The sequence below is a fragment of the Dasypus novemcinctus genome, chromosome 20 (assembly GCF_030445035.2).
Source record: "Dasypus novemcinctus isolate mDasNov1 chromosome 20, mDasNov1.1.hap2, whole genome shotgun sequence".
Taxonomy (NCBI): domain Eukaryota; kingdom Metazoa; phylum Chordata; class Mammalia; order Cingulata; family Dasypodidae; genus Dasypus; species Dasypus novemcinctus.
Genome location: NC_080692.1, coordinates 2,146,529 through 2,172,634, shown reverse-complemented (window position 1 = coordinate 2,172,634; position 26,106 = coordinate 2,146,529). Strand labels below are relative to the sequence as shown.

Here is a 26,106-nt window from a genome sequence, read left to right as displayed (position 1 = left end):
CAGGTGAACACTAGGGATCAGCAGTTATGTTAAAATTACAGCATTGAGAATCTTTTGGCAACATGGCAGGTAAGATCTACAGGTTTATGGTGTTGAACGTGGGAGGCATTCAGGAGAAGGTGCACCTGTGGCAGGCTTCTAGGGAGTGTGTTAGTGTTCATCTTGCCATATTTGGTTATATCAGTGGGTGCAGACCTACATAATGAGTGTGATGGTGTTGGACTCCCATCCTGGTGTGTCCTGCTATGTTCTCAAACAGAGGGACGGAGTATCTCAAAAGCCTAGGCAGTGCCAAGAGAACAGCCAGTGTGTTTAGCCCTCAATGTTGTTGCAAGTAACTATGAATCTTATTCTGCAAGGAGTGAAACCTGGTGGTTCCCAAGGGCCCCCAAGGCAAGGGGAGTGAGGAATAGAATAGATGGATCATGGAGCATTTTGGGGACAATGGAAGTATTCTACATGATTTTACAATGAGGGATACAGGACATGTTAAATTTCATCAAAATTTATAAAGGCGTCTGATCAAAAATGTAAACTATGATGTAAATCATTGGCCAAGGTTTATAGCTATGCTTCAATATTTGTATATCAATTGTAACAAATGTACCATCCACATATAAAATGTTATTAATAGAGGAAAGGGTAAAAAGGAGAGAATGTAGGATATATATCCTGTATGTGACTTTTCTGTAGCCTAAAACTTCTTTGATGACAACATGAATAAAAGTAAAACACTGGGGGAATACACAGAAGAAAATATCACTATATATACAACACAACAGATTTTACAGTAATGAAAGACATAAATTTTAACCTTTTTTCATTTTATCATTCCAAAAAATTTATTTTTGAATTTAAAATTTTTTTCATTTTATTTCTCATTTTTAAACCATCATTATTTCATTTTCTTATTATTTGCTGTTTGGCTAATTTGTTGGCTTCATTTTTGAAGAAGTTTTAAATCATGGAATGGATAAAACTATGATAGGGGAATAGCATTTGTGTGGGGTTTCAATGATGGAAGATACATGGGAGGAAGTTCACCTGGGCACACATACAAGGCATATAAATTTGTTTAAATGTTCATTGGGCATTGTCACTTAGGGTGCAGATTCAGGCAATAACCAAAAACAATGCAGAATTATCATCCCAGGGAGCTCTGCCACATTCTCAAATGGAAAATTAAGAATCCCCTGAGAACAGGGATAATGACTAGTGAAGAATTATAGTCTCTTAATGAGTTCTTAATAGTGATGACTGTACTTATGAACCTTTACTCTTGAAACTAAAACTTAGCTTAGTATTATATGGTGTCTAAAAGTTACCTCCTGAGAGCCTCCTTTTTTTCTCAAATGTGGCCTCTCTCTAAGCTGAACTCAACATATAAATGCATCACCTTCCACCTAGCATGGGACATTTCTCCTAGGGATTAGCCTCCATGGCATCAAGGCATTAAAACTGAGCACCAACTAGCAATACAACTGGAGGAAAACCTTGATCTAAATGGGGAAAGGTAAAGAAAAATGAGTTTATATACCTAAGAAACTTCAGAGTGAGTCAGGAGGTCATTCCAGAAGTTCTGCTTATGCATGTCTCAGCAGGACTCATGGACAGCCAAACTAAACACTAGCTCAAATAGTGGGGCTTGTGACAGCTCTGAAGACATACAGACACTATAATCAGGTATAAATAACTGAGGAGTTTGATGCCTTGCCAGAAGGCCCTATTTTGGAATTTATGCTTCCCCATGTGACAGCACTGGATTCAGTTATGGTTTCCTTATACATGGCTCTTCTGATCATTCCATTTGAACAAATAATTAGCACTAGGTTTGTTAGGTGTATGTCCAAGAGAGTAAAATCTTTGTGCTGTTCGTGTGCTAGCTAGGTTCTAAATCTTAACAGAGTAGGAACATATACTCTCCAGTTCATTGGATTCACCTAGGACAACTAACAAGGAGATGATGATAGACAGTGACCATCCCAAGGAACTGATAGTGTCTACAACTATAAGCAAGAGAGTTCCATTCATCTACCCCATGAGATCAAAGCTCCCTCTCAGTTTGAGGTGGAATTGGCTTCACTATCCCAGAATCCTCAGGATTGGGGACAGAATTATGGACCAAAGAATATTTACTGATATTCCAATATACTTATTGTGATTTTAGCAATGGAAGAAATTATATCATTGATGTGGAGGCAATGGACACTGGAGATTCTGAGGGCAAGGTGAGAGAAAAACAGGTGTAATATGGGAGCATTTTTAGGACTTGGGAATTGCCCTGAATAACATTAAAATGACAGATACAGGTCATTACATAACTTGTCATAACCTACAAAATTTTGCAGGAGAGGGTGTAAACTACAATGTAAATGATAATTCCATGCTTATTGGCAATGCCCCAAAATAGGAACACACAGCAAATGGACACAGAAATTAGACAATGGAGTGAGGGGGGAGAAGTAAATAAATTAAAAAATAATTTTTTAAAAAAATAAAATAACTGAATGTAATATGACACATTAACAAAATGAAGGGGAAAATGTCAATTGTTGCAGAAAAGGCATTTGACAAAATCCAGCATCCTTTCTTGATAAAATCAACCAGAAGAACAGGAATAGAATGAAACTTCATCAACAGGTTACAGGAAAAATATGAAAACCCTTAGCTAGCATCATTCTTGATGGTGAAAGACTGATGATTTTCCCTCTAAGATCTGGAATGAAACAGGGATGCCAAAAGTCATAACTGTTATCCATTACTGTACAGGTAGTTTTAGCCAGAACAATTTGGCAATAAAAAGAAAAAAAAAAACCCTCAAATTTATAGGAAGAAGTAAAAGTAATCATAGATAATGTAACAGTAACTGTAGAAAATTCCCAAAACATTCACAACAAAGCTACTTAAGCTCATAAACCAATTCACCAAAGTGTGGGATACAGAATCAACATGGAAATATCAGTTATGTTTCTATGCCATCTAAGGCTGAAGTAAAAAAAATCCATTTGTAATAGCAACTAAAAGGATAAATTATCTAGGAATAAATTAAATGAAGAATGTAAAGCACTTAAACATGAAAAACTACAAAACTTTGTTAAAAGAAATCAAAGAAGATCTACATAAATGGAAGGAAATTCCATGCTCATGGATTGGAAGATTAAATATTTTCAAGGTATCTATTCTACTAAAAATGATTTACAGATTCAATGCAATCCATTCAAAATTACAACAGCTTATTTCAATGAAATTGAAAAGTAAATCATGAAATTTATTTGTAAGATTTTAGGCACCCTCAATAGCCAAAACCATCTTGAAAAATAAGAATGAATTTGGAGGATTCATACTTCCTGACTTAAAAACTTATGAGAAAAGAGTGGTCAAAATAGCATGGTACTGGCAGAAGGATAGATATATAGAACAATGGAATAGAATTCAGACTTCAGAAATAGACGCTAATAGCTGTGGGCAATTGATTTATGAAAAGGTTGCCAAGTCCTTTCAATTGGGAAGCAAGAATGGTGCAGGGAGAGCTGGATATCTATATGTAAAAAAATAATAAAAAAAGCCTTATCTGACCATATTCAAAAATTAATTCAAAATGGATAAAATACCTAAAGATAATAACTGGGACTTTCAAACATTTAGAAGAAAATATAGGGAAGCACCTTTAGGAAGCACTGTTAGGCAAAAGTTTCTTCAACTTTACACCTAAAACACATGCATCAAAATAAATTTTAAAAATGGTAAATAGTACCTCATCAAAACTAAAAACTTTTGCACATCAAAAGACTTTATGTTAAAAGCAAACATACAGCGTACAAAATGGGGAAATAGCTTTGGGGGAAAAAAAAGTAAAATTGAGCAACTTAGGCTATGATCTTTAAAATGGAATCAGAGATCTGTGCACATAGAATGTCCCTTACACCACTCCTGAAAGTCTGAAACTGGTTGTAATAAACAGAAACTAAGCAGCTAACAAAACCACTGCCTTTTTGAAAACACAAAACCTATTTCTAAGTCTATTGTCCTAACCAACTTCTTTTTCATATATTCTTCTTTTTACTTTTATAAATCCTTCCCTAACACACACACACATTGGTACACAATTCTCTAACAAACTGAATCTGTGCTCCTTAAATTGTATTTCTAACACCCCAAATAAATGTTTTACTGCTCAGTTTGATATTACTTGGTCAACATTTCTAGCATTCAGAAGTTTGATCTGAAGTCACCACTGACTTAATCCTGGAGCCACCACTGGGTTGCAGCCCTATACTGACTATAGGCCCTTGCATTCTTTCATTTCTAAAATGGCCCCAAATCCTAATTGCAAGTCCCCTTGATTTGAGACCTCGCTTTCTGTGCTTGATATTCTGGCCTTTGTGTATCTTCAGGTTAATGGTAATTTGGGCTTTGTTTTTCTGGATGCATTCTGAACTTTAGTTTTTTGGTTTGCACAGGTGCCGGCAGTCCTTTTGTTTGCCACACTTCTTTATAGGCATCTCTCCTGATTGACTGGTACTCATATATTTAGGATCTCTTCTTTCACAGTATCTGTGATGTTATAAAGGATGACTGCCTAAAATTATAATGAACTTTGCCCTTGTAAATATTGATAATTAACAAATAACTATACTCACTGAATTTTTATATAATTTGTTTTACCTTAAGTATATTGTAGAATGACTCACTCACTGAGACACCCATTGAACTATAATCACAGATTCAATATATGTTAACATTTAAAAGTAGCCAGATACAAACATCTAAAAATTATTTCTTTGATGCTAATGCTATGTTTTAGAACTCCATAATCTACATAATCATTGCCATGTAACTGGACAGTCACAGGTTAATTTGTGACATGTGTCCTAGCTGGATTTTGTCCATTCTTAACAACCATTAAATGGCTCATTTAACTTAGACTCTCTGCTTGTTTTTTTATGTTATTTAAGCAATGAAAAGCTAGATTAACCTTCTTACTCATTATCTTATGTGGTTTGAACTATTTACAACTCTACTTAAGCTGTAACCAGGTGCTACACTTTCTTCCATTACTAGTCAAAATAGTTCTACAGAAGAATACCAGTAAGTTCACTTTAATCCATAGTTTATCCCTCCATCCTATGGACCCTGGGCTGGTGATAAACTCTCCACCTCTATATTGAGAGGAGGCTTAGAACCAACATGCTTAATGGAGGTGAATCACATACTTGGAGTCATACACACTCTCAGTTCCCTGATGTGGTGGTTGACCACCTTCATCTCCCTGTTAGCCAATCTATGCAAGTCCAACAAACTGGAGAGTAGGAGCTTCAACACTGCTGAGGCTCAGGGCCTAGCTGGCACATGGCCAGTCCAGAGATTGAAGTCTCCTGGGTATACACCAACCCCAGTGCCAGAAACAGGTTCAGTAATAGTGACAGAAGAGGCATGTGTAGAAAGTTCACATCTGAGTCCAACTCCATCACACTCAGGAACACAAATTCCAAAGTCAGACCTATTGACAATGCACTGATCTTCAAAGTCAACTGCCATGATTGCAGAACCTGTCTGTCTCTGTATCCCTTAGGGGCACCAGGACCTGAGGTTGTATCTACTTTGGCTGTCTATGGAATCCTGCTGAGGCATGTACAAGCATGAAACTTCTGACTACCTCCTGACAGTTTTTTGAAGACTCTTAGCCATATAAACTCATTTGTCTTTACCATTTCCCCCTTGTATTCATGGTCCTTTCCTAGTTGCATAAGCATTTGGTGATTGGTAGGAATTGCTTGATGCCAGGGAGGCTTATCTCTGGGAGTCATGTCCCAAAGTGGGGGGAAGGTAATGCATTTACATGCTGAGTTTGTCTTAGAGAGTGGCCACATTTGAGCAACATGGAGGCTCCCAAGAGGTAACTCTTAGGCATCCTGCAGTTCTGGACCTAGTTCAAATTTCAGGCACAAAGGCTCATAAGCATAGTCATCAGTATCCAGCGCTCATTTTTTGGAGCATCCTTCTTCAGTGGTCTTTGCCATTGCACTTGGGAAATTGTTGCTGTTCCACTGGGGAGTGTGACTGAGCTCCCCTGGCTAGGAACTCTGCACTCCCTCAGTTGTCATTTGTAACTGTAACTACTATGAAAATGCCCAACATATATCTGAACATTTTTATGTGCTTCTATACATGCTCTGAAGAACTCCCTCTGAACCATGTGTCCCCCATCATTAACACCCCACACCAGCTTTCTTCTGCCATAGTTGAACCCCTCTGTGGTCCAAAACATCTTCAAAAATGAAGCCTAATATACTGTCAAATTCAATTAATAGGAAATGAAATAGTAGTGATAGGTTTAAAGCTTAGAAACAGAATACATACTATTTTTGAAAAACTTAGAAAAGTAAAAATAAATGGGGGTATTAAAAATGAAAACTATCATAAAACTTTGCTTTTTACATTTGCCTTTCATCACTGTAATAGTTTTTGCCTTCTATGTACAGTGGTAAGACAATTTCTTTCATTCCTTCTTCAGTGTCTATATCTTTTTTTTTCTAATTTTAATTTTGTCTTCAAAAGGGTTTTAGATCACAGTAAAGTCACATATACAATATAGTGGAATCCCATATATCCAACAGCAAACACTTTTCCCCCTTCCCAGCAATGACTTTTTTACATGTTCATGCTATATTTCTATCGCTCATGTAAAGATATTGAAACAGCTATCAAATATGGTTCCATTTGGGTTTACATTATGGTTTATATTTTAGACTGTACAATTTTCTAAATTTTTAGTTACCTTATGTTTTATCTTATGGTTTATATTTTAGTCTGTAGACTTTTATACATTTTTTGGTGTAATTTAACATGTCCTATATTCAATATTGCATGATCTTGTGGAACACTTTCATTTTCCCCCAGTTGCACTGCTTCCATGTATTCTAATGCTCTCTCACTCTCCCCTCAGGGCACACAGTGACAATCAATCTTCACTGCTTTAAGGACAAGATTCACAGATACTTGCAACAATAGTGAGGGCTTAACATACTAGACTGTCATCCCCTATTGGGAGCCACCGATTCTCTTGAGAGACACAATACCCTCTATTTCAGAACATCAGGCCTCCCCAGTATGTGGGTACACCTTCCCACTCATTGTATGGGTCTCCACCCAATGAAATAACACATTATGACAAGATGAATACCCATGTACTCCCTAGAAGCTTACCCCTGTCCCAGATGTTCCCCCTTTAAGCACCTTATACAGGTAATCCTTCCTCATATTTTCTAAACAGTTTTCTCAACATTATAGTTTCAACTACATACCCGACAATCTCCCATGTTAAACTCTTCCTGCCAGCACTCTTTCCAATTCCTTGGGCCATCTGACCAAACCTCCCATCCCTAGATCCCCTCAAGCATGCAAAGCCCCACCCAAAGTTATCCCTATGCCTTCATCTTATCCCTCCCCTGTACAAATACTTACCTCCACTTTATCAGAGATTTCACCCCTGTGGGCATCAGCTCACAACCTTCTTCTCCCCCCCCCCAACCAGTTTCCTGTAAGCCTTTCATCCAGTACATAGCTCTCTCAGACAACTTGGGTTGTTTATTTCATATCAGACAGGTCATGTAGTATTTATCCTTCAATGCTTGGCTTGTGTCACTCAATAAAAGGTCCTCATGATTCATCCACGTTATCCCATGTGTTTGTACTGTATTCCCTCTTATAGCTAAGTAGTATTCCACTGTATATATATACCACGTTTTGTTTATCCATTCATCTGTTGATGAGCATTTGGGTTGATTCCAACTTTTAGCAATAGTGAACACATTATGAACATTTGTGTGTGTATATCTCTTGTGTCCTTGTTTTCAGTTCTTCTGGGTATATACCCAGCAGTGGGATTACTGGATCATATGGCAAATCTATAGCTAGTTTATTGAGAAACCACCAAATTGTCCTCCAGGATGGCTGGATCCTTCTGCATTCCCACCAGCAGTGGATGACTGTTCCCGTTCCTCCACATCCTCTCCAACACTTGTAGTCTTCTGTTTTTTTGATAGCAGCCAGTCTTATGGGAGTAAGATGGTATCTCATTGTAGTTTTGATTTGCATTTCCCTAATAGGTAGTGATTTTTAGCATTTTTTCATGTGCTTTTTAGACATTTGTATGTCTTCTTTGAAGAAGTGTCTGTTCAAATCTTTTCCCCAGTTTTTAAGTGGGTTGTTTGTCTTTTTATTTTCAAGATATAAGATTTCTTTAATAAGCAGGATATTAGTCTCCTATCAGATATATGGTTACCAAATATTTTCTCCCATCAGTTAGGCTGACTTTTCACTTTCTTGACAAACTCCTTTGAGATGCAAAAAGGCTTTAATTTTGAGGATGTCCTATTTATTTTGTTCTCTTGCTGCTTGTGATTTTGGTGTGAAGTTCATGAAACCATTTCCTATTACCAGGTCCTGTGGATGCTCCCCTACATTGTTTGAAAAGGTCTTTATGGTCTTGGCTCTTATATTTAGGTCTTTGATCCATCTTGAGTTAGTTTTTGTATAAGGTGTAAGATGCTAATCCTCTTTCATTCTTTTGCATATGGCTATCCAAATCCCCAGGCACCATTTATTGAAGAGACCATTCTCTTCCAGGTGAGTGGACTTGGTGGCCTTGTCAAGTACCAGATGACTGTATATATGAGAATCTATATCAGAACTCTCAATTCAGTTCCATTGGTCGGTGTGTCTATCCTTGTGCCAATACCATGCTGTTTTCATTACTGTAGCTTTGCAGTATGATTTGAAGTCGGTAGTGTAATTCCAATTTCATTTTTCTTTTCAATATGTTCTTGTCTATTTAGGACCCCTTTCCTTAGTTTTTCTAGTTCATTAAAAAACGCTTTATTGATTTTCATTGGGATTGCACTGGATCATAGAAGAGTTTTGTTAGGATAGACATTTTAATGATATTTAGTCATCCTATCCAAGAATAGGGAATATTCTTCCATTTATTTAAGTCTTCTTTGATTTCCTTGAACAGTGTTGTGTAGTTTTCTGTGTGTTAGCCTTTTACATCTTTAGTTAAATTTATTCCTAAGTATTTGGTTTTTTATTTACTATAGTAAATGGTATTTGTTTCTTGATTTCATCCTCAAATTGCTCATTATTGGTGTACACAAATGCTACTGATTTTTGCAATTTTATCTTATAGCCTGCAACTTTACTGATCTCATTTATAAGTTCTGGATGCTTTGTTGTAGCCTTTCAAGGTTTTCCATGAATAGGATCATGTTATCTGCAAATAGTGAAATTTTGATTTCTTCCTTTTCAGTTTGTATGCCTTTTATATCTGGTTTTTGCTTCAGTCCTCAAGCAAGTACTTCTAACCCAATGCTAAATAGAAGGTGTGAGAGAGAGCACCCTTGTCTTGTTCCAGATCTTAGAGGGAAATATTTTAGGATTTCACCATTGTAAGTGATATTAACTATGGATTTTTCATATATACCCTTTAACTTGTCCAGAAAGTTTTTTTCTATTCTTATCTTTTGCAGTATTTTTATCGAGAAGGTGTGCTGTATTTTGTCAAATGCTTTTTCTGCATCTACAGACAGGATCATGTGATTTTTTCCCCCTTCAATCTGTTTATGTTGTGTATTACATTAATTGATTTTCTTATGTTGAACCATCCTTAAATACCAGGGGTGAAACCCACTTCGTCATGATGTATAATTTGTTCAATGTGTTGTTGAATATGATTAGCAAGCATTCTGTTAAGGATTTTTGCAACTAGATTCATTAGAGAGATTGATTTGTAATTTTCCTTTTCTGTGTGTCTTTTTTTGGCTTTGGTATTAGGGTATTGTTGGCATCATAGAATGAGTTAGGCAATGTTCCTTCTATTTCAGTTTTTTGGAAGAGTTTAAGCAAGATTTGTGTTATTTCTTTTCAGAATGTTTGGTAAAATTCACCTTTGAAGCTATCTGTCCCATGACTCTTCTTAGTTGGGAGGCTTTTAATGACTGATCCTATCTACTTGTGATTTGTTTATTGAGACCATCAATTTCTCCTCTGTCAATGTAGGCTGCTTATGTGTTTTAAGGAATTTGTCTATTTCCTTTAAATTGTCCTTCTTTTTTGAATATAGTTTTTCAAAGTACCCTGTTATGATAGTGTTTAATTCCATGGGATCAGGGGTAAATGTCCCCTTTCTCATTTCTTATTTTGTGTATTGGCATCTCCACTCTTTTTTCTTTAATAGTCTAGCTAATTGTCAATTTTATTGATCTACTCAAAGCACCAGTTTTTTTGCTTTATTTTCACTAGCACTTTCTTATTTTCTATTTCTTTTAGTTCTGCTCTGATCTTTGTTATTTCTTTCATTTTCCTTTGGGATTAGTTTGTTGTGTTTGTACTAATTCCTCCAAGTGTGCAGTTAGGTTTTCAATTTAATTCTTTCTCCTTTTTTGATGTCTGAATTTATAGCTATGAATTACCCTCTCTGTACAGCTTTTGCTGCACCCTATAAGTTTTGATATGTTGTGTTGTCAATTTTAGTAGTTTCAAGGTACTTATTGATTTGAGATTTCCTCCTTGACCCACTGTTTTTCTAAGAGTGTGTGGCTTAACTTCCATATCTTGGTGCCAAATCTGGGTCTCTGGCCCTTGCAGATTTCCAGCTTCACTCCACTGTAGTCAGAGAATGTATTTTGTATGGTTTCAATCTTTCTGAATTCATCAAGACTTTCTCTGTGGCCTAGCATGTTATCTATCTTGGAGAATGATCCTACTTGAGAAGAATGTATATCCTACTTTATTTGGGTGTAATGCTCTGTATATGACTATTAGGTCCAGTTCTTCTAATATATTGTTCAAAGTCTTTGTTTCTTTATTGATTCTCTTTTGAGATGTTCTATTCAATGGTGATAGTGGTGTATTACAGTCCCCCATTATAATTGTAGAGACATCTATTCCTTCACTTAGTTTTTCCAGTGTTTGCCTCATATGTAGAGGCACCCTTGTTAGGGACATAAATGATTATGATTATTCTTTCTTCTTGAAAGATTATCCCTTTTGCTAATATTTAGTGTCCACCTTTGTCTCTCACAATAGTTTTGTATTTAAAGTCTATTTTGTCTGATTTAAGACAGCTACTCCTGCCCTTTTGAGGTTATTGTTTCCCTGTAAGATTGTTTTCCAGCTGTTCACTTTCAACTCCTTTGCATCCCTGGGTACAAGATGTGTTTCTTGTACACAGCATATAGATGGGTAATATTTCTGATCCATTCTTCCAGGCTGTGTCTCTGAACAGGTGAGTTTAATCCATTCACATTCAATGTTAGTACTTTCAAAGAATTACTTATATTAGCCATATTTTCTTTCAATTTGTGTTTATGTTTTTTCTTTTTTTATTGACTTTTTAGTTGTTTTACATTCTCCTCCAACTCTGTCTTTCCTGTTTTTTTTTTTTTTCTTTTCTCCTGCAGAACTTCCTTTAGTATTTCTTGAAGGGCAGGTTCCTTGTTGACATACTCTTTTAGTTTCTGTTTATGATGTTTCTGTTTATGATGTTTATGATGTTTGGGTGGGGTGCATTGTTCTTCCGGGACATGTACATGCATCTCCCTCAATAGGTCTGGGAAGTTTTCAGCCATTATTTTTTCCACCATCCCTCTGTCCCCTTTCCCTTCTCTTCTCCATTGGGATGCCTATAATGCATATGCTTGTGCATTTTGCATTATCATTCAGGCCCCAAAGTCCCTGCTGTATTTTTTCTTTTTATCAATAATTCTACTATCTGTTTGATTTCAGATGTACTGTCTTCCACGTCACTAATTCTTTCCTCTGCCTTTTCAAATCTGCTTTTATTTGTTGAGAGTGCATTTTTGATTTCTTGGATTGTGCTATTCATTACCATCATAACCATTAATTTTTGAGTATGTTTACAATTTCTTCTCTTATGCTCTCCAAGTGTTTTCTTAATATCCTCAATCTCTTCCTTCACTTCATTACATTGGTATGATATGTGTTTTGAGAGCCATAATTAAATTGTTCGATGTTCTGCTCCCCTTCCTTGTTTTTAGTTTGCTCATTGGTTTGGGCCATGTTTTCCTGATTATTGGGATGGTTTGTAATTTTTTTGTTGCTGTCTGAACATCATTTTATCTTGATGAGTTTATTCAGTTGATTAGCTTCTCCATCTAGTCTCTGGGTTTATTTAGGTTTTGCTTTTGTGTGCGTGTTAAGCCTTCTCTTTGACACATTGTTCTTCCTATTCCATTTCCTTGTTGTTTTCTAAGTTGCCTTGAAGGAAAATATTAGGGTAAGGGTAAGCAAAAGGGGCAAGAAAAGAAAAATTATAATAATTGTATTGATACAAAATTTTAGCAGAACAATGTGAGATCTAGGAGAATTGATATTAAACTTCTGTAAGCTGTGTAGAGTTATAACAGTAAAAAAGTGAAGAACCTACAATGAAATGGTAAACTGATTATGGGGAACAATACAGTATGATTTCAAAGTCCCCTGTGTTCAAGAGAGGGAAAGAGAAAAGAAAGGACAATAACATAAAGAGTGAATAAAAGAAAGAAGAATAGAGGTCTTAAAAATCAAAAGTCAGAAAAATTGATGGCTAAATGAGGGTGGAGTGTAAGAGAAACAATAGATGCTGAAGGATTGAAAGATGTAAACAAAAGGGGATAGCATTGATATCCAAAATCAGTACACACAGAAAAAAGGAAATTGAGGATGAGGAAGCACAGCAAATAAGAAACAGTGCCTGAAGCACCTAATTAAAAAAAAAAGAAAAAAGAAGAAAATAAATGAAAATAAAGAAAAAGAAAAAACAAGTGCTATGGGGGGATAAAGATGAAGGATAAACAAGAAAACAAACCAACAAACAAGATCAGACAAGGTCTCAAGCAAGGAATCCTCTTTGCAATTGAATAGACTGCTTAGGAGTCTGACCTTCTCCCTTTCTCCCTTCCTCTCTTCTGTCTCTCCCAGAGAAGCAGGAAGGTTGTGTGAGGGCTCTCCTTGTAGATTCATATGGAACCCTTTTGAACAACTCGCCACAGCAAATAATGACTTTGTTTCTTGTGAGAGAGCCCCCACACCTTGCCAGGAATCCTAGATATGCTATTGGAAGCCTACAAAGTCCACCCTACTGTCCCTCATTCTTAAGTGTGCTATGGAACATAGTTAATTTTCTGACTCTACCTTCTCCTAGACCAAGTTTCCCTATCCCAGGGTGTTTAGGTAAATACAGTTCTCTAAGTTCTTCCTTTCCTCTCTTCCTAGCCATTCCCCAAGCCAGCTGGTATGCTCCTCCAAGCTTGAAAAAAGTGGGGACCAGGAAATTGAACTTGCACTCCTCAGGCCCCTCTGCACCCCTCATCAAAACCCTCCCACTCCCAGAGTTTGTCCATGATTGGAGGACTAGATAAATGCCAGGGTTCAGGAAGTGCTGGCTTTGAGGAACACAGGCCTGGGAGAATGTGGGCTCAGGTATCAGGTTTGGGGAATGTGGGTTATGTGGAATGCAGCATTCAGGGAATGCAAGGTTCAGGAACCACGGGTTTGGGGATCATGCATTTGGGGAACATGGGGCTTGGGAACACCACAGTGGGACTGGTGGTGTTCAGGGAAAGCTGTGACTCTCAGTCATAGGGGAAGTGTTTTGCCTTCCCAACAGCTTCTGGCTTCAGAGTCAGAAACCCATGGTTTTACCTTGAGCAAGCAATAGCTTTGTCATAGTCTCTCCAGATCTACATCCAGAAACCTCCTGCTTTATAGGTTCCCAAAACTGCCTGCCTGCTCAGACAGGATTCTGTCCCCACTCAGCTGGTTTTTGAAGGAGAGATGATGAGGGTGCACTCACTCAGACACCATCTTGTCCCATCTTTCCAAGATGGATTTCAAGAGATAACTCTTAGGCTGTATGTACTACTAGGCTAAGTTTCAATTTTATAAGGATAATGTTCAAAAGTACAAACATTAATATCAAGGGCCTGGTATAGTGGTCTGTCTTACTTTGCAAGACACTGCCTATGTACTCTAGAGATTCTTGACCCTCTATTTGAGAATGTGGCAGGTCTCCAAAGAATGGGAATTTAATATAATTTGGTTATTGTGTGGGTCTTCACCCACTGAGAAAACATCCCATTATCACATGAGTACACTCATATTCCATAAAGGCATGCCCTAGGTGCACCACTACTCACACATCTCTCAACACTGACACCCTGCACCATGGGTCCTTCTCCCCTAATTTAATTGTAACTTTTCTGTTTTCCAAAACAAAGTCAAAATAATATTTTGCCTTATGTCTTTCATCACCATAAGATCTATCTTTTATGTATATTTATAATTTCTTCTCCATGTTTCCCCAGTGTCTCTTTTTAAACTTTATTTTCAAAGAAGATTTAGGTTGCAGAAAAGTCATATTGAATTATAGAGGATTACCATATACCCCACCCCTTCCCCTTCTCGTATTTTGTCCTATTAATAACATCTTATAATGTTACATTTGTTACAATTGAACAAATATTGAAGCATTGCTACTAAACATGGTCAGCAGTTCACATTATGGTTTACACTTTGCACCATATGATTTTATAGGTTTGACAATATTTATAATGGCCTCTGTCCATCACTGCAAAATTTTACAGAACAATTCACATTACTTAAAATTCCCTATGATCCACCTATTTTTGCCTCTCCCTTCCCTTGGAAGCTATGGTAACCATTAAGCTACAATTGTTGAAGAATAAGGTTCATTGTTACATGCATTAATATTGAGGCCTTGAAATTCCAGTTGTTTTTTAATTAGCATATCTGTTCAATATACTTAGGTAATACCAGTGAATTCATGCACCATTTGTCCTTTAGTGACTGGCTTGTTTCAGTCAATATAAGGTCTTCAAGATTCATCCATATTATCAAGGATGTCAATATTTCATTCCATTTTCCAGGGAATAATGCTCCATTGTATGTATATAACACATTTTGCTTATCCATTCATCTGTTGATGGACACTTGGGATGATTCTATCTTTCAGAATAATGAATAATTCTGCTATGAACATTGGTGGGTATATAACTATTCGTGTCCCTGTTTTCAATTCTTCTGGGTATGTAACCATCAATGGGACAGCTGGATAATATGGCAATTCTATAGCTAGCTTCCTGAGGAAACACGAAATCTTCTTTCATAATCACTGCACCATTCTACTTTCTCACCAGCAGTAATTGAGTTGTCCATTTCTGCCACATCCCTCTCCAACATTTGTTGTTCTCTGTTTTTATTTTAAAATAGCCATAGTCTAATAGGTGTAAGATGAGATTTCACTGTAGTTTGATTTGCATTTCCCTAATAGCTAGTGGTATTGAGCATATTTTCATGTGCACTTTAGCCATTTGTATTTCCTGTTGGAAAAGTATCTATTCAAATCACTTGGCCATTTTTTAAATCTTTTATTTTTCTTTACATTTTTGAGATGTAGGATTTCTTTATATGTTCCAGATATTAGACCATATCAGATAAGTGATTCCCAAATATATTCTCCATTGAGTAGGTAAACATTTCATTTTCCTGACAAATTCTTTTGAAGCAAAAATCCTTTTAATTTTGAGGAGGTACCATTTATCTACCTTTTCTTTCATTACTCGTGCTTTAGGTGTAATTTTTATGAAACCATTTCTTACTACTAGATCTCATAGGTACTTCTGTAAATTATCTTCCAAGAGTTATACAGTCTTTTTTCTTATAGTTAGGTCTTACAATGCACAGCTAATTTTTATATAAGGCATGATATTGTGATCTTCACTCATGTTTTTAAGATAGGGATATCTAGTTTTCTCAGAAGCATCTTGAAGAGTCCATTCTTTCACAATTGAGTGGTCTTGGTGAATTTCCTGAATATCAGTTGACCATATATGCATGGATATATAGAAGAACTCTCAATCCAGTCTCAGTATGTCTATCCTTTTGCCTAAAAACACAGTTCCCTTTTACTGATAATGATTAAAGACCGATCAGTGGGTTCCTTTATTATCAGCCTATTGCCTTCATTATACAGAACCCCACTATATCAGTCAGCATTTTCCAGAGAACCACTACTGATAACATATATCATTTATAATTATATTTATATTTATTTATAATATTATAAATATCTTTATATGTTAATGCTATATCTTATATTATTTTATATTATTTATCTACCAAAGTATTACAGGAATTGGCTCATGTGATCATGAGGATAGGAACTTCAAATTCTGAAGGGCAGGTTGAAAGCTGGAAACTGATAGAAGTGATTGTGAAATCTAGTGATTCCATATTCCCTGGAGGAAGCCAATGAACATAGGGGCAGAAATTCTTTCTGGTTTCTGAAATCCTTTTTTTTTCCCCTTGGCTTTTAAGACCTCTAGTTGATTGCATTAGGCAAATCCCCACATTGCTGAAAGCAATCACCTTTGTTGATTGTAGATGCAATCAACTGCTGATGTAATCAACTGGCTGTAGCTGCAAACTTAGTTACAAAATACCCTCATGCTAATAACCAGGCCAGTTATTGCTTGACAACGTAACTGGACACCATAACCTAAACAAGTTAACACATTAACTTGACCATCACACTCATTAAAGTCTCACTTAATGATTTTAAATCTGTTCTAATGTTGATTGTTGTGTAGATCTATTTTTTTATTAGGAGTTGCAAATAAAAAATCCTAGTGTTATCACTCCTTCTACATTAACTCATATTTTTATATAAATCTCTCCCATTAGCTGTTTGTTTACTCTGAAATAAGATTTGTACAGAAAAAGCAAAATACACACTTCTTTTCTAGAAGAGTTGGTGGACCAGCTTGTTTAGTATGGGAATGTTTATGAACTCATACATTTTTATATATTTGATGTGCTTCAATCCATTTCAGTCCTAATAAGCTCTGCATTTTCAACAGAAATTTTTTATAAGTGTGTTATTTTAATATATTCACAGGCTATTTCCCCCCTTCTCTCAACCTCAGTGAAAAAAGTTTTCCAAGGTGGAGTAAAGAAGAAAGTGTGGCTATTGCTATGTTTCTCCACTGTGGGAAATAAATGGCTAACATCGTACAATCAATGCCGTCTCAGTGAGTGAATGTCCCAAGAGTCCCAAAAAGAAAGCTCTTTCACCGAGATTGGGAGCCTGTGTTGGTTTGAGTCTTTTGTAAACCATGAGAAAATTAAGTTCTTAAATTGAACCTGTTCTGAACCTTTTAGATTAACTCCATTAAGAAACATTTGGTTAGATTGCTCCAGTAGGGCACAGCCGAGGGTGGGTCTTAATCCTCTTACTGGAGCCCTTTATAAACAGAGGAATCATCCGACACAGAAAAGAGCTGCAGTGACAGAAAGCAGCCTCCAGAAGTTGAAGTTAATGAACCTGTGTGAGAGAAAAGACACATACGGAGCAGCCCGAAACAGAACTGGCAAGGAGGCTCAGAGGAGAGGGGAGAGGCCAGCTGATGCCACCATTTTGCCCTGCCATGTACCTGATCACCCACAGTGGAGCTTGGGGAGAAAGTGAGCCTGCAGGAGAAAGCAGAGTCTGGAAGAGCCACCATTCCATGTGGCAGGAGTGCAGGATCACAAGGAGTTGACTTTCTGGGAGAAAGCTTCACCTGATGTCTTGATTTGGACATTTTTCCCAGACTTCCAATTGTAAACTTCAAACCTAATAAATCCCATGGTAAAAGCCACCCCATTTCTAGTATATTGCTTCCAGCAACTTTTGGGAAACTAGAAAACCCCACTCATAGGTATTTGGTACACCTTTCAGCAAGAGCACCTGGCTGTGGTACCTAAACCAAGTCACTTACCCTTACTACATCTCAGCTTTATAGTAAACTAGGTGATTGGAACTCAAAGAAAGTCCATGAGTTCATGAGGACTCATGATAAATATCTCTAGTATGCCATCAAGATGAGCTGAAGCCACAGTTAAGGTGACACAAAGACTCTTGTTTGGTTTTTCCTTCCTTTCTCAATAAAACAAGTCATTTCCATGAGTCCAAGCTTGTATTCTGCCCAGCTGTCAGGAGCCAAGGCACTGGAATCCAGCTGCAATGTGGATATGCACCTCTTAAGATTCTGTGGTGTGTCCCAAGTTCCTTCAGCTGGAAGCCACCCCTCCAGATCTTTGTTCTCTGAGACATCAGTCAGCATAGGGGTGCCACATTTGTGTCTGGCCTGTGCCAAAGCAGTGCCCAGTGAAACCCTAAGTGGAGCTCTAAGCACCAGTATGAGACTGTTCCCATGATCCTGGATGGGACTGGAAGGTGCACATCTCATACAACTGATGTCATTTGATAAAAAGACTGACCTGCTGCACACTTAAGCCATGCTCAGTGAGCACAATTGTACTATTAATTTCTCTTCTTTGAGAGCAGGATTTTTCATTTTTCTTTTATCTTTCCCTTTTTCCTTCCATAGAACTTTGCAAGTAGATATTGCAGACCTGGGGAATGTAATCAGTTTAGGTTCATTAACCTCACATTCTACTCATGCACCTGGAATGCTTGATGGGATCACGTAGGAAAAGATTTTTAACAGGAGAGAAATTAAAACCTCTTCCTAATTGAAACTAGTAAAGTTTGCCCTACCTGTTGCATTTCTCTTGTTGCCTCACCTGCATTCTCTTGGTCTCCCAGGGGATTCAGCCCCTGCAGTGGGGCTTTTAAAATAGCCTCTTGACAGTAGATGTCCCTTTCATTCTCTTTCCCAGGACTTCTCTGATGCCTGAGGGGAGCCTGCACAGCACTCAGCTGGGGTGTGTGTGAACCACCCAAGGACAAACCTCAGCCGAGGAGGAATGAGAGTGGGAGCTAAATGTTCCTACAAGTTGATCCGCTGGTGGAAAATTCTGAGAGCCATTTTCTCCACTCCTCAGAAAGGTCCAATCAGCGTCAAGCTACAGTACCTCCATGGGATCTTGACAGTATCCACCCAGGCCCTCGCTCCTTGGACTTACTTTCTATAGCAGTTTGTTATGGTTATGAATCTCAAAAAAAGATACTGGATTATGTTTGTAATCTGGTCTGTACCTGGGTGTGATTAAGTCATGATTAGGGCTTTGATCAGGTCATGTCATTAGGGCATTGAGTCCCAACCCCTTGGTGAGTGGAGACTCACAGATAAAAAGCATGACAAAGGACAGAGTTGAGGGTTTTTGATGTTGGAGTTTTGATGTTCAAGTTTGATGCTATAGACTTAAGCTGGAGCCCCAGGAAGTAAGCTCACAGAAAAAAGAGAAGCCAGTCCCAGGAAGAAGCAAGCCCTGGGAAGAAAGGAAACTTGAACCCAGAGAGAAGCAAGACCCTGGAAGAGAGGAACCTCAGAAGCCTGAACCCTCACAGCCATCAGCAGTCATCTTGCTCCAACATGTGAAAATAGACTTTGGTGAGGAAAGTAACTTATGCTTATGGCCTGATATCTTTAAGCTCCTATTCCAAATAAATATCCTTCATAAAAACCAACCAATTTCTAGTATTTTGCATCAGCACCCTTTTGCCTGACTAATACACCTTCCAAGGGAACCTCATAAACCCCACCCTCATCTCAGCCACAGCTTTCAGTGGGAGCCCCAGTCATGTGATGATGTTTGTACTTAGCATCTATTAGCCAAGTATCCACTGTAGGCCAGAGGAGCCATCAGTGATGACAGAGATATACTGTGTACCCCAGAGCTGCCAACCTAGTGCAGAACAAAATACCACCTTCTGAAACTGAAATTACAATGTTACATTAAAATAGCACGTTAAATTATTTTTTTACAATGAAATGATTTGTCTCAAATTCCAGCTGAATTCTTCAGATAATTGGTGCCATTTACTTCCAGATTCCCATATATGATATCAGATCATCTATGCAAGTCAACCTGTGACACTTAGTGACTCCCCTGTCCTGTCTATAAGACAGTTTGGAGAGGTATTTGGAGATTATAAAAGCATTTTTTTTCTAGAGAAAACAAAACATTTGCTGATGTTTTCATGAGGGCCTCTGCTCATGGGGAAAGGATAAGACTTTTCTACTTCACTTCATGCATAGGAGTGGTGGAAAGCTGTCTCTAAGCACCAGAGACAGTGACTCCAAGTGGCCCCTGAGGTTGATGAGTCCCCGGGAGCATGGGAACATGGGAGGCTGATACCACGCTCTGGCCACCTAAGGTTGGACATGTCTGCTCTGACAATGGAGCAGAAAGATGGGTGAAGATGGCAAACAGAGCATGCATGGTTCTCCAGAAAACCATGTGGCTGTGTGAGAGACACATGGTACTGCACAGTGCTGTCTGAAATCCTGCCCATAGGACCTCTGGACCCCCAAGGTCACCTCAGCAGAGAGGTGCCTGGACTGAGGGGCAAGCTACTGCACCAGCCTGCATCAAGGACCTGCAGGCAAGAAGCCCCCTAAGAGGGGTGCTCTTTGGTCCTGACCTGAGACCACCCCCCTTCCCTGCCTGCCTGTCCACCTGCACTCCCCACTGCCTTCCCCTTCTGGAAGCTGCACTGTCCTTGTCCTCCCTTTCTGCTGCCCACACATCAACAGGGTAGGCCTCAGTGCCACCACAGATGCTCTTCCCTCTGCCTGGAACGACCAACTGTTCCTCAGATTTCACAAGTCTGGCTCCCCATTATCATTTATGTTTCAGGCCAAGCTTCCTAGAGCCACCCTGGTTAAAGTATTCCCTAGCCCTGTTTTGTTCCCCTCTTCCTTTTCATTGATACACACACACATCCGAAGCTTCAGAGTTAGGTGAATTTTCAACAAAAGGAACGTACCTCTTGGGCCAACATCTGGCTCGAGAAACAGCAGAGAGCTTCGGAACAGCTCAGGTTTTCCAGATTCCACGTGGCTGGATTCGATTCGTGCTGCTGCACACTCACACCAGCCAGTACCATGAGCGGCGGCCCCTCCTGGTGACCTAGGCCCTGAAATACGGCTCAGTGCACGTTGACATGATGCTGCTGTGGACACACTGAATTAATACACGATGGCAATGAATTCCATATGCGTCTTCCACTTCTGTTCCGCGGCTCTCGAAGGGTTTCAGATGCCTCGCGCAGGTGGCCTGTACTTCCAGGCACAGCCTGCCTGGGCCCCTCTGCGAGCTCAAGGGCAAGGGCAAGTAGGCCCGGACGCCCAGCAGGCGAGGCTCCTTGCGTCCCAAGTGGGCGCTCCAGGGATCCGAAGGGAGACGGGAGGGCTTGGCCCCATCCCCAGCCGGGCTGCGCCCTCCGCCCCGCGCCCCGCGTCCGGCGCCCCGCGCCCTGCGCTCTCGGCCTAGCTTTGTGACGCGAGACCGCGGTTTCCCGGCAACCACCGAAAGCTGGCGTAGGACAGCCCGGCAGGCGGACTCGGTCGGGGCCCCTGGCCGGGTGGGACCGACACGGCCTCGCCTCGGCCGAGATGCTGGACGAGGGCGGCCTAGAGGACGAAGAGGAGATCCCCGCCGCCGCCTGTCAAGGCGCTGTCGGCGTTCAGCCACGTTCCACCGCGGGCGCGTGGACCCCAAGGAGCACAGCCACTACTCCCTCCAGGCCAGGGGAAGACCCGCAGGGCAGGGCGGCTGCGCCAGGGCAGGAACTGCACCGCGCGGTGGGGGCGGGGCGGGCTGCACTGCCGGGAGGGGCTGGGGGCGGGGTTGTGCCACCCTGAACGGGGACTGGAGACCCAGCTGCACCGCGTGGAAGGGGTCTGAGGACCCGGCCGGGTGTGGGGGCGGGGCCCTGGGCAGGCTGTGAGATGCTTTTGTAGGGGTGGGAGCAGGACAGCACAGTGAGAAAGGGCTACCGGAAGGTCGAGTGAGTTGGGGGAAAGGAAGGAATGCTCACCGGGGAGGACTCAATGGGGCGCCCGGGGGTGGAGGAGGGCAGGGGCTGCTCCGCGGGTCGGTGGGACAGGCTCCTGCACCCGGAAGAGCAGAATTTCTAGTACTGCGAGACACAGTGACACCCCTCCCCCGGACCTGGAGGGGCCTCGCGGCAATCCGGGGGTGCACAGACAGTAAGGAAAGGGCACCCTGAGGCTGTCCAGCATGCGGAGTGCCGCCCCCGAGTGGTCTGCGCGGTGGGCCCCCGGCTGTGCGGAAGCGGCCAGGCCGATGGATGGTCCTGGGCCCCGGGAACACTCAGGACGCCTTCCCACCCTCCAAGAAGAACCAGGGTTAGGTCTGCACCAGGCGCGTTTATTCTGGGAAGGTGTGCGTGGTGGGAAGAGCTCGGGGGTCTGAGCAGTCGAATGCCCTAAGAGAGGGTGGAAAGAAGGGAAGCGTGTTCAGAATTGTCCAGGTCACCCATTCCTTTCTTTTCTTTTCTTTCTTTTTTTTCTTTTCTTTCATAACTGAGATTTTTATTGGTTGTTTTGAAGATCAGCACAGACATTATGAACAATTTGTAAACAATTCTTAATGTATGTACCAAAACCCTAAAAAGTCATGTAGTTGTTTTTCTAAAATTATTCTAGTGACTTTCCAGCCTAAAATTTGGAGGCAAGTTTTCCTTAAGAGGATATCAAGTACCAATATTTTCAAACGTTGATAAACTGTTACATCTTTAAGTCCCACAAATTCACAATACCATACACACTACATACTCACATTTCCAATCTTTTACAGCACATTAACAAAGTTATTAGAAAAACTGGACGACCAAGACCAAGGATGTTACAGAGTTCTGAAAGGGAGAGCCAAGATCAGGGAGTGGTTTTAAGAAACATGTCTACTAAAAAACGTGGGAATAGAAGTAATTTAAAATGTTCAACACATATTAAATGCGTAACTTTGATTCTAAGTCACCATTTAGTACGTATTGTATTAAAGGTTATATAAACTGCCACCCCCAGTGGAATTTTAAGTTGACAGCCAAGACAGTCAAAGCCTCCTATAATTCAATATCCCACTATTTTCTGGTTGTACCAAAAAATAAACAAGAGTAAATGATTTCCCCTCTTAAAAAAAAAAGCATTTACACTTAAAAAAATGGAATGAGGCAGATTCCAATCACCTTCTTAAAAATGTTTCTTCTAGATCTACTAAAAAACTTTCACTTACAAAATAGCTGATAAAAAATATTCCTCTGGATTGTACAAGAAGGGAGAAACAGGGACCACCGATAAGACATGGTATATGGAATAACTCGGCCTCGTGAAGGCTCTCGGTGCGCTGCGTCCCTCAGCACTGCCAAGATGCCCAAGAGGAAGGTCAGCTCGGCCGAAGCGGTGGGGAAGGAGGAGCTCAAGAGGAGGTCCGCGAGGCTATCGCCAAACCCGTTCCTGTGAAAGTGAAAGGGAAGCCAAAAAAGGCAGCGGGAAAGAGTCCAGCTTCTGATGATGCATTCCTTTCTTTTCAACATTGTTTCTGTAGTCCCCAGGGTGACCCTCGGGGCATCTGATTAGATAAGAGCTTTGGTTGGGAACCCTCAGCCTGGTGGACAGCTGGGCACCTGGGCTATCCCTCAGCCCTCCTGCTGGGATGGGAAGGCCAGAAGAGGGGTACCTCACTTTCCTCAGGCTGTTGTCCCAAGTGCCACAAACTGGAGGGCTAAAACACCAGAAACCACTCTCTCAGCCCTGCAGGATGACGCCACAAGTGCGTGGGCTGGTGCTGGTGGGTCCTTCCTGGCCGCTCAGGATTCTGGCGCTTGGTCAGCAAGTCTTGGGTTTCCAGTGCCTCCTCAGTTGCCCTGTGGCCTGCTCTGTCTCTTTTCCCATGGCGCCCTCCCCTTCTGTCTGTCTGCACCCACATCCCACTTGTTAAGACACCATCCGTACTAGACTAAGGGCCCACCCACTGCAGTCAGCCTCATTCAATTTAAATGATTCCCTTCACAACCGTTTTGCAAAAAGCTCCTGTTCCCAGTTACCTGGGATTAGGACTTCAAGGTATCTTTTTGGGGTACACAGCTAAACCCATAGCATGGAATACAGATTCACTTGGAAAGGAAGTTAATGGTGTATAAAATAATCCCGCAAAATGTCTCCTTCCTCTCCTAGCCAGCCACAATCAGTGGCACCCAGGTAAGACACCAGTTCAAGTCACCTCTCACTGGAGTACTGGTGGGAGGCCTCTCGAGTCTCATGAGCTTCCCTTCATATACAGAAAAGGAGTTTCCACTTGAAGCAACCATGGCCCTCAGCCTGCCCCCAGGATGTCTCTTGAATCTGAGGTACCCTCAGAATCTTCCTGGCTTCGAGCATGTGGAAGGACGGATGGAGGGAGGAAGGAAGGGAACTTCTGGGCAGTCTGACATGGTATCTGTCTCTGCTGGCTATTAAAAACAGGAGGGGGATGGAAAGCAAGGGTGCCCACCCTTCTGCCAACACACACCTCATGTTTTTTTGTGTGTTTTTTTTTCTTGTTATCAATAAGTTTTGAACAACTATAAATAGTTTCACTTATTAAGCGGGCTTTACATTTTAAGTATACAGTACCTATGATACTGCCAGTGAGTTGATGGCCATCATGAGATAATAGCCAAAAAGCCAGGACTCTTGGTGTATGAAATCATTCTATGCCACTCTTTTGAGAGAATATAAAATTCATCTGGATTTTTGGAATAACAAAGATAGTTTACGCTACACTGTTCTGTTTGTATCTTTGATAAGTCCCTTTTCCTAGCACCCTAAGGTGGACTGTAGACTGCTCCTCAATGGGGTATCACTGATGGAAGTTACCATTGAGGACTGCACAGCAGGGTTTGTGGCTTCTGAAACTTGAATGTGGTGGAAAAGCAGAGCAGAAGGAGAAGATATGGGCATTTTTTGGTCGTATTGCACATCATACTCTACTATGCTGGGATTCTCCAGCTTAGGGAACAAAATAAAGTACTATTTGCTCTCACATTCAGTGTAGGGTAATTGCATGTTCTGTTCTTGAGTCCATCCTCCCCCTTTAGGATATTCCTTCCAGAATAAGAACCCTAGGGACTTACTCAGCTCAGAAGGGTCAGAGGAAAGCACAAGCCCAACCTTTTCCTGAGGATCTTCTGTTTCCCTGTTCCCCTGCTGTTGGTGCTGCCCCCTGCTGGCTGACCTGTCCCCCAGGCTGGGTGAGGCCAGTCCCCTGTGGTCCCATCAGTACACCACCAGGCTGGCCACCCTCTCCACTTTGGCACCAGGCTTTCAGGTGTGAGGAAGGAGAGTGCCTCCCACCTCTCCACCAGGTGTCTGGAGGCCAAGCCTCTGTGCTGGACCTTGCTTCTGTTCTCCCACCACACACTTGTTCCACTGTGGGCTGGTAAGAAGGGACTCAAGCCACAGATCTGACCAGGAGACCAGCTTCCTTCTAAGTCCTTAATTTATTGGGCATATGGGGGTGGCATGAGAGTGATGGGGAGCATGTTATCTTTCTTTCCTGCCAGCTGGCCTCAAGTGGGCTGGGCAGTACCTGTGAACCTCAGAGGGGAGGGTCTGAATTCCAGAACCTTCCCTGAGAGAAGACCAAGTTCTTCCTATGGGGGATTGTCCTCACAACATCCCAGCAGAGTGAGTGGGGTGCCTGGGCTTCCTTGGGTTCCTGAAGGGCCTTCTGGTCTGGTGGCTTACCTACAAAGTTTTCTTGAAGAGGACATAATACTCCCAGCTAGAGGTGGCATACAGCCAACTTCTTACATTATGTATGTTAAAGATAATGTGGACTCTCCATGGTGTATTACGTTTTTAAAAATGTTGGATTTTATTTGATTCAATTCAAATATCTTTAATTTTTATATAGTGTAGCAGTTTGAAATTGTTTTGTAAATTCCAAAAATAGATAGTGTATTATATTTGTAAACTGGTCTGTTCCTCTGGGCATAATAGATTGTATTAACTTCAGAGGTTTCACTTTTATTTTATTAAATTATGATCAGGGTTTTGAATGGGCCATATCAGTAGGACGTTGAGTCTTCACCCCCTTGGTGGGCAGGGACTCACCAAGAAAAAGACATGGCAAAGGAAGGAGTTGGAGTTTTGGTGCTGGAACCTGGGAAAGTAAACACACAGGAGAACACAGGGGAATAGAGATGGCTCCATAGACATGGCAGAGGTCCTGGGAAGAGAGAAAGCTTGAGGATCTACATCTGACCTTGTGAAAAGACCAGTGCAGCTAAGGCCG

At 40.7% G+C, this 26,106-nt stretch overlaps 1 protein-coding gene across 1 annotated transcript in view; it reads right to left on the bottom strand.

The window, feature by feature from the left end:
- LOC105746083 (olfactory receptor 14A16-like) overlaps window positions 1–21,146 on the bottom strand; it is a 57,176-nt gene extending 36,030 nt beyond the window's left edge. The window contains exon 1 of the mRNA XM_012524976.2: window positions 20,795–21,146. Coding sequence (XP_012380430.2) covers window positions 20,795–20,914 — 120 coding nt within the window. The 5' untranslated portion in view covers window positions 20,915–21,146. The remainder of the gene's footprint in view (window positions 1–20,794) is intronic.
- Window positions 21,147–26,106: the final 4,960 nt, after the last annotated feature.